The sequence below is a fragment of the Tamandua tetradactyla genome, chromosome 8, assembly GCF_023851605.1.
Source record: "Tamandua tetradactyla isolate mTamTet1 chromosome 8, mTamTet1.pri, whole genome shotgun sequence".
NCBI lineage: Eukaryota > Metazoa > Chordata > Mammalia > Pilosa > Myrmecophagidae > Tamandua > Tamandua tetradactyla.
In genome coordinates this window covers 67,832,243-67,845,444 of record NC_135334.1, presented here as the reverse complement: position 1 = coordinate 67,845,444, position 13,202 = coordinate 67,832,243, and the positions used below count along the sequence as shown (strand labels likewise).

Genomic DNA, 13,202 nt, shown 5'->3' with positions numbered 1-13,202 from the left:
CTGGAGCCAGAGTCAGGGACTCAGCTTAGGGTTTGGGATGGAGCTTACCCCGAGGCTGAGGAACACACTGCTTATTTAGCAGTTATGTTTGAGTGCCTTAGTATCTGGGGATTGAGCCCATGGTTGTAGCCCTTAGCCTCTGAGTTTAATATTAGAACCATCTGCAGTGAGGCTTTCTGGACTGAGCTAAAATTTCCAAAGAGACCTCAGCTGGTATAGCCTTTAGGCATCCAGGATTTAAGGGACCCACAAGCTATGAGATTCATGTGGCATCATAATAGCTTAGAACCTTAGACAAATGAATAGATGACTCCAACCCTTCAACTGTCCAGATGGGGAGACTGAGTTGAGAGCAGAACAGGATTTGCCTTGCACCAGGAATCTGTCCCAAACCTAGGGGTCTGCCAACTACACAGTCTCTAGTAGTTTGTATTCGGGGTCTGAGTGGGCCAGCCCTGTCCCACACTGTGCTCTGCTTATCTCCTCACCCCTATATCCAGGGCTACAAAATGGATGACCTCTTGACGTCCTACATTAGCCAGATGCTCACAGCTATGAGTAAACGGCGGAGCTCCAGGAGTAGCAAATGACCAATGGTGAGGAGGTGCTGGCTCTGTGCCTGCTCTCTAGGAGACAGCTAGCTGAGGTCCAACAGCTAGCCCTGCAGCAGAGGCTAGACCTTTGCCATCCAGGAAGGGAGGATGGACCAGCCAACCACCAGTGATCACACCAACGTGGCCTCTATCCTTCTTCAGTGAGGCGGCCTTGCTGGTATGCAGAACTCCCCTCCATCTGTCCACGAGGTGCTTGGGTTCAGTTCTACTCCCAGCTTGCTATAGTCTTCCCAGCTGTAAGAGCCTGGATGCTTCTCCTGTCTTTGACCAGTCCCACCATGAGACCTTCCCACCCTGCTTTGACTCCCAACGTACCCTTGAGACAGATAACCCAGGTTATCTTGATAACCCAGCTCTTCATACTGGAGCAACCAAACCAAATATGCATTGAATAGAATATTCTGAAACTTAAGAGACTGCGTTAATTCCCATAAATCTGGGAGCTTCAGCTGGGAGAGGGAGAGAGACCACTTTTATATATTGTAGTATAAATTCTTATCCCCTGCTCAAGTCTCCCCTGATCACCACAGGGCATAAAATGTGTGTTTCATCTTTTGGCCCAATAGTCTCTTTGCTGGGGGAAGAAGAAGGTATGCGTGGGCGGGACAGGTCCCATAGTGAGTGGTCTATATGACTACTTCATTGGTCTTTGTCTCCAGGGCCAAGCCATTCTGAGTTCAGGGGTTGGGATGCCTGAACCCAAGGTTGCTTGGAAGTAGCTTTAAAGGATTCTGGGAAAGGATAGGTTAGAGGTCAGCTTGAGAAGTGGGGAGTTAAATGCATGGGCTGGGAATATAGAAGAGGAACAAGCTTTCAGGCTTTAACTAGGACCCTGTGTCCTACCAGAAACATCTCCAGATACCTTTAAGAACCCCAAGAATAATGCTGCCTTGGGTTAAAGCTTTATGTTCAGAGGATGCCCGTGAAATGTCATTTTGTGACCAGGAAGGGTAAACCAAGTTTGGCATAACCTTGGCAAATCTGCAGGTGAGAGCTTCAAATAGAGGAGATATGATGTGGGGGTGGGAGCATCCTTCTGGCCTGTTGCTATGATAAGTGTATGAAGAAGTAACAGTGGAGAACCCCCTTGAGGTGGGAGTGTTTATGGCTCCCAAGTCTCTGCCTCTAATCTGCCCTCCAGGTTCCCCTGATAGTTCAGCAGAATCAAGTCCTGCTTCCCCTCTTACACCCAAGTGTCTGGGGTCATCACATTCATGCCCAATCACTTTATAGGAAGTGCTGTTCTCGCTCTCCCCAGTTCTCCTGGCTAGGAGGGGCAGGGGCAGGTGTATAAGGAAGTGGAGGCCCAAACAAGTCAGCCCTGGTTTCTGATATGTGGATGTTGTGGCTAAGGAAACAGCCCAGCACCCCCAATGTTACATGACATCACAGTCAGCCCAGGATAAAATCTGAGCTAGAAGGAAGGTGCTGCAGTGGTCTGCGCTTACACCATCATCATATGAATGGAGTCGCTGAAGTTAAGAGAGCATGCAAATGGGTGAAAGTTACACAATGAAATTCAACTCACCATTTCTAACTCTGGAGTCCTTCAGACAGAAGGGGCTTCAGATATTTGCTGTATACTCTGGTTTCTCTTCAAGGCCAAAGATTATTGGATGGGCATGGGGTTGTGCCCATCATCTCATTGAGAAAACAGCCAAAAGCAAACAATTAGGAAGCATTCTACTGCACACTAGACCAGAGAATGTGTGTGGGTGGTGGTGGGGGGGGGGGGGGATGAGATCTTTGCCTGCAACTTATGCCCTTGGCCTTGCCACCTCTTATTCTCTGACTCATGATGATATCACTGTTGCACTTGCTGTCCAGTCCTGGTTGATCACAGTGGGCCCCAAAGAACATACCATTTACTTTTGGCTTTCTGAGAAGTTGCCTTTATTTACACGCTAATGTTTACCACCCTTTAGCAGGGATTAGAAGAAGCATTAGGATGAGACAAACCCTGTAATACCCAAGGAACAAACTTCTCCAGCTCCAAGAGTACACACAGTTGTTTTCTCTTGCCCCTGAGATGCTTTCTTTACAGAAGGTTGGACCAGAATGGGCCTCCTGAGAGCCTCAGTGACCCCTGTGCTCTCCTTTGACTATTCCCTACCAAAACCACCCAAGGCAATAGAAAAGAAGAACGTTAAAATATTAATACATTTTACAAGTATAGCTAATTCCCCTTTGGGAACATCCTGTAGGGAGAGAAGGGCTTGCTAGACACGGAGGAATATCCTGTATAAAAGGACCCCTGGGATGAGGAGTCAGTACTGGATTCCTCTTGGGGCTGAGTGTTAGGATAGGGGGCCTCTTTGGTGCGCACCGTGGGTTCTAGGGTCTCTATGGATGAGGAATCAGTGTTGTCCAATAACCTCCCAGAAGGGGCCCTCTGGTTACTAAGGCCACGTTGATAGGCACTGGTGGTTTGACGTCCCCCTTGGGGGACACTGAAGGTTTGATATGCTCTTTGGAGGGTACTGGTGGTTTGGTGTTCTCCTTGGGGGACATTGATGGTTTCCGGATGTCCTCCCTGGGGGCTGCTGTGAAATGGAGGTAGCATAGGTGTATGAATTTTCTCTTGTTCTAGGAGGGCTGTAGGGTAGCCAGAGTAGAGAGGCTTTCCAGGACTCTTTGTCATTGTTGGGGGCTGTTTCTTGAATGTCTGTGGGGAACAGAGAAAACATAAACAGATTCCTCACATGTCACTTCCCCAATCTATGTTTGCTATGTGGTGAACTCATATCATCTCTCAAATGTTAGTCTGGCTCTACCCCATCAGGTTCATTCTTTCAAGCTGCCACCCCCAAGATTCTCCACAAACCTATATAGGATTCTCAAGTTCTGCCTGGGGCAAAAGAGTTCATTGGATGAGGCTAGAGTTCACCAAGGAGGCTCTCAGAAGGCAGAAACGGACACTTACTTGAAGATTATATATTTTACAATCATTGCTTCCCAACAAGATTATATAGAAAAATGAATACTCTTCCTTACTTGTATATGAGCTTTTTTGAAGGGAAGAACTTTGACTTGCTTGCCATTATATTCCCAGTACCCAGAAGAATGTCTGTCTATCACATGGCAGATGCTCAATATATCTTTTTTGACTAATTGACTGATGGAAAAACTAGTAATAGAGGACTACAGAATTCATACCCACCTGTCTAGTCAAGACAAACTTTTAAAAAATGATGAAATGCAGGGTGGGCCACAGCGGCTCAGCAGGCAGTGTTCTCGCCTGCCATGCCAGAGACCTGGGTTTGATTCCTTGTGCTCTGCCCATGCAAAATTAATAAATAAATAAAATGCAAAAAAAATAAAAAAAAATTTAAGGGTTAACTATATACTGAAGAATTGTAGGGGCTTAAATCAAGAATGTGAGAATACAAAGAGGTAAGCCCAGTTTCAACTCTATGTTGATGACAAGAAACTCACTTTACATATAAAGACACAAATAGGTTAAAAGTAAATGGTGCAAAAAGATATACTACGCTAACACTAATCAAAAGAAAGCTTGATTTGATATTAATATCATACAAAGTAGATTTCAGAGCAAAGAATATTACCAGGAATATAAAATGTCATTTCATAATGATAAAGGGGTCATTTTATCAAGAGGACATAATTCTAGATGTTTAATCACTAAGTAACAGATTTTCAAAACACATGAAGGAAACTGATAAAATTGCAAAGAGAAATACATTCACAATTATACTCAAAGATTTAAGTAACCCTTTCTCAATAGTTTACATAACAAGCATACAGAAAATCCGTAAAGATATAGAACATTTGAAAAAACTGTTAAGAACTCTACGTAGATGACATTCATAGAATCTCAAAAAGGCAGAATACACATTCTTTTCAGGGACACATGGAAAATTTACCAAGTTAAGCCACAATTCTGGACCATAAAACATTTACAGTACATTTAGAAGGATTTATGTCATACAAAGTATACTCTCTGGCCATATGGAATTAAATTAGAAATCAATAAACAATGCATGCCATCTATATTGGCATCTACAGCAGGCACTGCTGTAGGTACTGAAGACATCAGTGAACAATTAGGCAATATGATATTGGTATTAAGATAGATGAGCAGATTAATGGAGAATAGAGTCCAGAAAAAGACCCAAACATACATGGAGAACTGTTTTTTTTTTTAACATGTGCAGGCACCGGGAATTGAACCTGGGTCTCTGGCATGGCAGGCGAGAACTCTGCCACTGAGCCACCACAGCCCACCCTGTTTTTTTTTGAACTGGTTCTTGATAAAGGGGCAAAGGCAATAATTCAGTGGAGAAATTATGGTCTTTTTAACAAATGATGCTGGAACAATTGGAAATTTATATACATATCTGAAAAAAAGCACTTTGAAAATCAGGTTAGCAGTTTCTTAAAAACATTAAACATACACCTACCATATGAGCTTGTCATTTCACTTCTAGGAATTTATTTAAGAGAAATGAAAACATATGTCCATACAAAGACATGTATAATATACACAAATGTTGTAATACAATTTGTTTATCTAATCACATATTGATAGACATAGGGGTTGTTTCCATTTGGGAGCTATTACAAATCAAACTGCTGTGGACATTGCATGATAAGCACAACAACATGGGACAATCTCAAAATAATTATGCTGAGTGAAAGAAGCCAGGCAAAAAATAGTATATACTGTTGATTCCATATATATAAAATTCTAGAAAATGCAAACTAATCTACAGTGACAGAAAGCAGATCAGTTGGTGTCTGGGGCTGGAGTGTGCAAGGAAACAAAAGGAGTGATCACAAAGGGGCATGAGGAAAATTTTGGTGGTCATGGTTCTGTTCATTTTCTTCATTGTGGTGATAGTTTTATAAGTATATATCTAAGTCAAAATTTATCAAATTTAACACTTTAAAAACCTTATTGTTTGTAAATTATTCCTCAATAAATCTGTTTTAAAAATTTTCTGGTTATTCATTCATTTAAAATAATTACTGAGCACCATCTATGTGACAGGCATTATTTTAGTTATTGAAGACACATCAGTGAACAAAAGGAAAAAAATCCCAAAGCTTACATTCTCACTGGAGGAGAATAAAAGATAAGTAACTTCCTAGCATGCTAGGAAATGATAAGTACTATGGAAAAAATGATCAGGGTAAGAATAAGAATGACTTTTACAACAATTTTAAATAAGATCATCAGGTTAGACCTTTCTGAGGTATTATTTGAGCTAAAACTTGAAGGAGCAGGGGGAGTGAACCTTTCAGATACCTGAGGAAGTGCATTCCGAGCATTAAATAGCAAGTGCAAAGGCTCTGAAGCAATAGAATCCTAAACGTTTGAGGAAAAGTGGAGGCCAGATTGAGGGAAATATAAGAAATAAATAACGTAGGGCCTTCTAAGCCATTGTTGGGAATTTAGTTTTTAGTTCAAGTAAGACGGAGAAGTGTTGGAAGTTATGGGTAAGGAGTAAGGAATGACATGATCTACCTTAGTTTTAAACTGGATTACTCTTGCTGCTGTGTTGACAATAGACTGGTAGGGGAGGTTGTGCAAGGGTGGAAGCACAGAGAGACACAAGAGGCTATTACAGTGATCCAAGTGAGTGATGATGATAGCTTGGTCCAATATGGTAGCAGTGGAGATGGTGAGAATTGAATTCTGGATATCCCTCAAAGGCACAGCCAACAGAATTTGCCAATGGTCTGGATTTAGGGTTGCAAAAGAGAAAACTCAGGGATGAATTCAATTATTTGGGCTCGAGGAACTGAAAAAATACAATTGCCATAAAAGATGGGAGAACATGCAGATAGAGTAGGTCTGAGGGGAGGAAGACCGGCGGTTCAGCTTGGTGCATAATATATTTGAGATTTCTATTAGATATCTAAGCAAAGGTACACTGAAGCTCAGGAAAAAAAAGATCCCAAACAATCAATGGTAAATCATTTTTAATTTAGTTATTGGAATCTTTTTTTTTAAAGCCAAGCAGAAACTTAATTATTAGTTGAAATTAGGTTTATCTTAGATTTTTCCATGGCACCATTCAATGCTTGAAGATAGTGAAGCAATACCTACAAAATCTTCACGAAAATAAATTGTGACCAACGAATATGTTACCAGGTCATGTGATGAGGCAAACTTGCCTGGTGCCTAAAACAAAATTAGGCCATTCTTGTAGTCCAGAAATTTCAAGTGCACATGGAACAGTTATAAAGATGCACATATGAAAATCTCAAAATATAAACAAATTAAAATTATGTAAATAGCAATCTTTGATCACAATGCAATCAAATTACATAAAGTCATTTTTTACATGGAAATTTTAAAAATAGGAAATGCTCCTGAAATGCAAATTATAATTGCAGAATGTCTAACAATATAATGAAAATATATTTCAAAATCTATGGGATGAGTAAAGCAGAAGACATTTCATAGCATTAAATATTAATGTTAAAAGTGAAAGCAAGGTGCATGAGTAGTTCAGTGGTTAGAATGCCCACCTTCCATGTGGGAGACCTGGGTTTGATTCTCAGACCATGTACCCCATAAAAAAAGTGAAAGCAATGCTTGGGGGCTACAAGGTGGCATAGTGAGGTGTGAAATTTAATTAGACAGGAATAGTGCAGAACAACTGCTAAACACCAGTGACTGGACACACAGTGTACACCAGTCTGGACCAGGTGGAACAGTTGGAATCCCATACAGTACTGTAAGTCCTCCAAGTCATTGAGGCCAGCACCCCTCTGCCATGGGCAAAGCAGGCTGGATCCCTGAGAGGAGAGGAAACAGATTTGACTAGTAGCAGGGGCTTAGCTTAACCAAGCTCCAATTGTGGAATTAATTAACAAATTCTGATTATTGAAAACAGGCTCTCAGCACAGATAAACCTGGAATAAGCACTAAAGGAACTAGGAGTTTTTGCCTTGGTTGAGAGGGGGCAGGGCCAACAGAAAACAACACCAACAAAAAACAGAGGATTTTGAGTTGGACAGCACAAAAAACTGAAAAAAGGCTGGACTCCAAGAAAAGGGGGTCCATAGAGCTTGGAAAAACATGGAGCCATGTACCAACTCAAGCTCTCAATTAGCAAGCCTGAGGAGTGGGGATCTGGTTATGAAAAAACTTTTTTGCTTTCTTTGACTTCTTAAATATCTCATTCGAGAGAACTGCTAGCACTCCCAAGCTTAGCACTGTACCAGGCAAGGGCAGGATTAAGGCATTTCTGAGAGACAAAGTAATTAGTCAGGTGAAAGGTGTTAATTCACTAAAAGGCATTATCTTCTCCAAGAAAAGGGGAGTGGGGCCCAACTCAAGTGGAATCTCTCATTCAAAGAATCTAGGCCCCAGGAACTGGAAAACAGAAGCAATCAAAGCCTGCCTACTGCCTCAACTCTGTCTCAATCATGGCTCTGGCAGGGAGAGTTTGCTGAAATTAAAGGCATTGCATCACTTCAAGCTTGTGGGAAGCTGTGGGCAGATAAGTGCCACAAGCTGGGCAGGATAGGAAAAGCAGAGTCTAGAGGCTTCATAGGAAAGTCTGACAAGCCACTGGGTCTCACCCTCAGAGAAAACTGATGTCAACTACTCTTTCCTGCTGAGATGTAGGCTTGTCTGGTCTGGGAAAATATGTCTGGGGTCTGTAATATCTGAGAAGAACATCCTCCTCCTAAAAAAAAAAAAAAGGCTTCATATAGGCAGGGCAAGAAACAGAAAAACAAGAACTGAAAAATTCTGATCAGTTAAACAGAATCTATGCTAGAGGCCTAGAATAAATTGAACTGAATGTCAAAGAACAGATAGTGAACACAGCCACCCTGCAAGAAAACCCTAGGTGAAAGAGTGAAAACAACCTCCAAAATAATTTAATTAAGGAAATCAAGTGCCTAGACACCAGTGAAAAATAATAAGCCATACTAGGAAAATCAAAGATATGGCCCAGTCAAAGGAACAAACCAACACTTAAAATGAGATACAGGAGTTGAAACAGCTAATTCAGGATGTTAGAAAAGACATGAAAAATTTCATTAAAAATCAAATCAATTTGTTGAGGGAAGATATAAAGAAGACATTGGGCAAACATAAAGAAGAATTAAAAAGTTTGAAAAAACAAATCACAGAACTATGGGAATGAAAGGCACAATAGAAGAGAGGGAAAAAACAATGGAAGCCTACAACAATAGATTTGAAGAGGCAGAAGATAGGATTAGTGAACTAGAGGACTAGACATCTGAAATCTGACACACAAAAGAAAATATGGGGTGGGGTGGGGTGCAAGGGTAGCTCAATAGTAGTATTCTCGCCTGTCATGAGGGAGACCTGGGTTCAATTCCTGGTCCATGCACTTCCCAAGAAACAAAAAACAAGCAAAATAAACAACAAACAAACAAAAATTCAACAAATGGTGCTACAATAATGGGATACTCACATGGAAAAATAATGAAATGTGACCCCACCATACAGCATACAAAAAGAATGAAAAAAAGAAAGAAAATATATGGGAAGGAAAGGAAACATATGAGCAGGGTCTCAGGGATATAAATGACAAAATGAAGTGCATAAATGTATGTGTTGTATGTGTCCTTAAGGGAGAAGAGTAGGGGAAAGGAGGAGAAAGACTAATGGAGGAGATAATCAATGAATATTTTCCATTTCTTATGAAAGACGTAAAATTATAGAACCAAGAAGTGCAGCATACTCCAAACAGAATGATCCAAATAGACATACTCCAAAACACTTATTAATCAGATTGTCAAATGTCAAAGGTAAAGAGAGAATTTTAAAAGTAGCGCAATCCATCATGTACAAGGAAAGCTTGAGAAAACTGTGTGGATTTCTCAGCAGAAGCCATGGAGGTGAGAAGGGAGTGGTATGATATATTTAAGATACTGAAAGAGAAAAACTGCCAACCAAGAATTCTATACCCAGAAAAACTGTCCTTCAAAAAATGAGGGGGAGAGGGATGAACATCTGGGAAAATGGTGGAGTAGGATAGGTCAAGTTCACCCCTGCTCCAGACAACAGCTAGAGAAGGAAAAGAAAAAAAGACAAGGAGAATGATTCCAGGGTTAAGTGACCTGGGAGGGTCTTCTACACCACACAGGGTGGCCCTAATTGAAAAAGCAGAAAAATTGAGATGAGAGAACTGGACACTGGTCAGCTAGTGCAAACAGCTTAGCACATCTATTTCCAGACAGAGGCCTGGAGCCGTCAGGAGTGCACGGACAGGGAGACAAGGACAAAGAAGTAAGCCAAGCCATATCCCTTGAACATGCTACCCTCCACCTGCGCTGCCCCTGACCAGCAAAAAACCATGACTCCCTCAACACCTCATGCACCTAAACACCATCACCTGTCCCCCACTGTGCTCCAAGTATCCACACCCCAACCACCTCTCTGCACATTCTCGCCCCACACCCCTGCCCCCAGCATGCATACAAGCTTGTTCTAGCCTGACCCACCTCTCCAGCACAAGTGTACAGTCTTGCCCCACCCCTCCCTAGACAAGCATAACCTCAGCCAGCCTCTCAACCCCCACCTTCTCCTCCCTGTCCCCTGTATGCAGTCACCTGGGCACCCGGGCTGCAAGCGCTCACCTTCATACCCAGGCCACAACTTCACCCAGCCCATACAGTCATTCTACACTGCTGAGCCCACCCTGAGCTCTGCACAAGTGCATATCAGCATCCAGCCCCTTAGACGTGTGCACAATATGCAACCACTCTTGCCCCTTCAGCATTGGGCAAGTGCTGGGCTGAGCATCCAGCTCACACCCACCTCCAGCCCAGGCAGGCACAATCCCACTCCACTGCCCCTGAGCTCCGTACACATGCACACCAAGGCCCTTCCCCCAAGATCCACACACCAGTACAGGCACATCCTCCCTGTTGGGCACCCACATATCTGTGTATGGACCTCATGACCCCTGCACCCCCTACTCTGCCCTGCACAAGTGCACACTCCTGCCCACCCATGGCACAAGTGCCCTTCTCCCACACCTAGCAGATGCTCTAGAACTCATCTGTGCTACATAGCCTCCACACTGCACAAGCAGGCAACCTAACCCCACCTCTACCCCCACACCAGTGCCAGGGCCCTGCCCACCTGTTATCACACATGCATGAAACATGTACCACAACCTCCATGACTTGCGCCCAGCCCCTACACACACACATCTGCATCCTGGCCCCCCTGGGCTCCTCCCCCTACTCTCACTTGTGCCTCAGCCTCCCTGTGCTCCAACCTCCCTGTGCCCTAACTTCTGTGATCTGTACCCCACACCCTGACACCCACAACCCACATGCTTCATGTGCCCACCCTCATCTTGCCCACATACCAGCCCCAGCACATCCGCTTAGCACCCCCATCCACCTCCAGCCACACTCTACCTCTGTGTCTCCCAGGCTGTTCCCTGCTCCTGTGCTCCAAGGCCTGCCTGAGCTGCACCTCACCCCCACAACCCCCACACTGCATGTCCCAAACCCTGTGACCTTGTACCCCATGTTCACAGGCACCAGCATAAAGTCCTTGACCCACGCATATGCCTGCAATGAAACCCAACACTGCAAAACTGTGCCCCTCCCCACACTCCACATCCTGATCCACACCCATCCCACAAATATAAAGCTTCAGACTACTGAAGGAAATCAACATCCAAAGTAACCCTATCAATATACTTACATGCTGTGATGACAAAAGAATATCACTAACCATATGAAGATGCAGATAGATACAGCCCAGTCTAATGATGAAATTAAAACACCAGAGGAGACACAGATTTTGGAAAAACTAGTCAAAGATGTTCATATAAATTTATTAAATAAAATCAGTGGGATGGCTAATGACACAAAAGAGATCAAGAATACCCTAGAAGAGCATAAGGAGGAATTTGAAAGAATAAATGGAAAAATAGCAGATATCACAGAGATTAAAGATGCTGTAGACCAAATAAAAAATATACCAGAGACACACAACAGCAGATTTGAAGAGGCAGAGGAAAGAATAAGTGAACTAGGGTGCATGGGTGGTTTAGTGGTAGAATGCTCGCTTTCATGCAGGAGACCTGGGTTTGATTTCTGGACCAGAAGCACCCCTCCCTCACCACAAAAAAAAGAATAAGTGAACTAGACAATAGGACAACTGATTTTGAACACACAAAAGAGCAAATGACAAAATAAACAGAAAATTTTGAACTGAATCTCAGGGAAATGGACAAAACAAAAAGCACACAAATATAAGAATCATCAGTGTCCCAGATGGAGCAGAGAAGAGTAAAGGGCTAGGAAGATTGATGGAGGATATAATAGGGGAAAATTTCTCAACATTTATTAAAGACATAAATACACAAATCAAAGAAGCCCAGCAAACTCCAAATAGAATAAATCCAAATAGGCCTACCCCAAAATACATATTAATTCGTCTGTCAAATGTTGAAGAGAAGCAGAAAATCCTGAAAGTGGCAAGAGAAAAACAATCTACTACATACAAGGAAAACAACATAAGACTGAGTTTGGACTACTCAATTGACACTATGGAGGTGAGAAGGCAATGGTATGATATATTTAAGATCCTGAAAGAGAAAGACTTCCAGCCAAGAATTCTATACCTAGCCAAACTATCCTTCAAAGCTGAGGGAGAGATAAAAAAAATTCCACAGAGAAATGCTGAGGGAATAAGTCAACAAAAGACTGACTTTATAAGAAATACTAAAAGGGGTTCTACCAGCTTGGAAAAAAAATACAGGAGAGGGAGGTCAGGAGGAGGGCACAGAATTGAAGAGTACAAGTAAGAGTAACCTAACAGATAAAAAGGAAAAGAACCTATAGATCTGACACATAAAATCCAATAGATAAGATGGTGGATTCAAGAAATGCCTTTACAGTAATCTCTCAATGTTAATGGACTAAACAATTAAAAGATAAAGATTGGCAGAGTGGATTAAGAAATATAATCCAGCTATATCCTGCATACAAGAGACTCATCTTAGACACAAGATACAATAGACTGAAAGTGAAAGGATGGATAAAGATGTTCCATGCAAGCTATAATTAAAAAAGCAGGAGTAGCTATATTAATACCAGGCAAAATATATTTAAATGTAAAAACATCATAAGAGACAAAGAAGGACACTCTATATTAATAAAGGGGACAATTCACCAAGAAGAAGTAACAATCATAAACGTATAGGCTCCCAATCAAGGAGCTCCAAAGTACATGAGACAGACATTGGCAAAACTGAAGGGAGCAATAGATGTTTCAACAATAATAGTAGAGACTTCAATACACTACTCTCCTCTACAGATAGAACACTCAGACAAAAGATCAACAAGGAAACAGAGAACTTAAATAATTTGATAAATGAATTAGACCAAACAGACATGTATAGGTCGTTACTCTCTAAAACACCAGGTTACACATTTTTCTCTGGTGCTCATGGAATGGTCACCAGGATAGATCATATGCTGGTGCACAAAACAGGTCTTTATAAATTTAAAAACACTGAAATTATTCAAAGCCTCTTCTCTGATCACAATGGAATGAAACTGGAAATCAATAACCATCAAAGAACAAGAACTTACACAAATATATGGAGA

General features: G+C 42.0%; 2 protein-coding genes across 14 annotated transcripts in view; one reads left to right on the top strand and one right to left on the bottom strand.

Moving 5' to 3' along the window:
• Nucleotides 1-1,166, top strand: part of MYO7A (myosin VIIA) — an 85,462-nt gene extending 84,296 nt beyond the window's left edge. For all 6 annotated transcript variants that reach the window (XM_077113501.1, XM_077113500.1, XM_077113498.1 and 3 more), the window contains one exon: nucleotides 501-1,166. In XM_077113501.1, coding sequence (XP_076969616.1) covers nucleotides 501-590 — 90 coding nt within the window. In that variant the 3' untranslated portion in view covers nucleotides 591-1,166. The remainder of the gene's footprint in view (nucleotides 1-500) is intronic.
• A 1,301-nt stretch (nucleotides 1,167-2,467) lies between these two features.
• The window catches only part of GDPD4 (glycerophosphodiester phosphodiesterase domain containing 4), a 220,157-nt gene continuing 209,422 nt past the window's right edge, over nucleotides 2,468-13,202 (bottom strand). For all 8 annotated transcript variants that reach the window (XM_077113504.1, XM_077113505.1, XM_077113510.1 and 5 more), the window contains one exon: nucleotides 2,468-3,279. In XM_077113504.1, coding sequence (XP_076969619.1) covers nucleotides 2,791-3,279 — 489 coding nt within the window. In that variant the 3' untranslated portion in view covers nucleotides 2,468-2,790. The remainder of the gene's footprint in view (nucleotides 3,280-13,202) is intronic.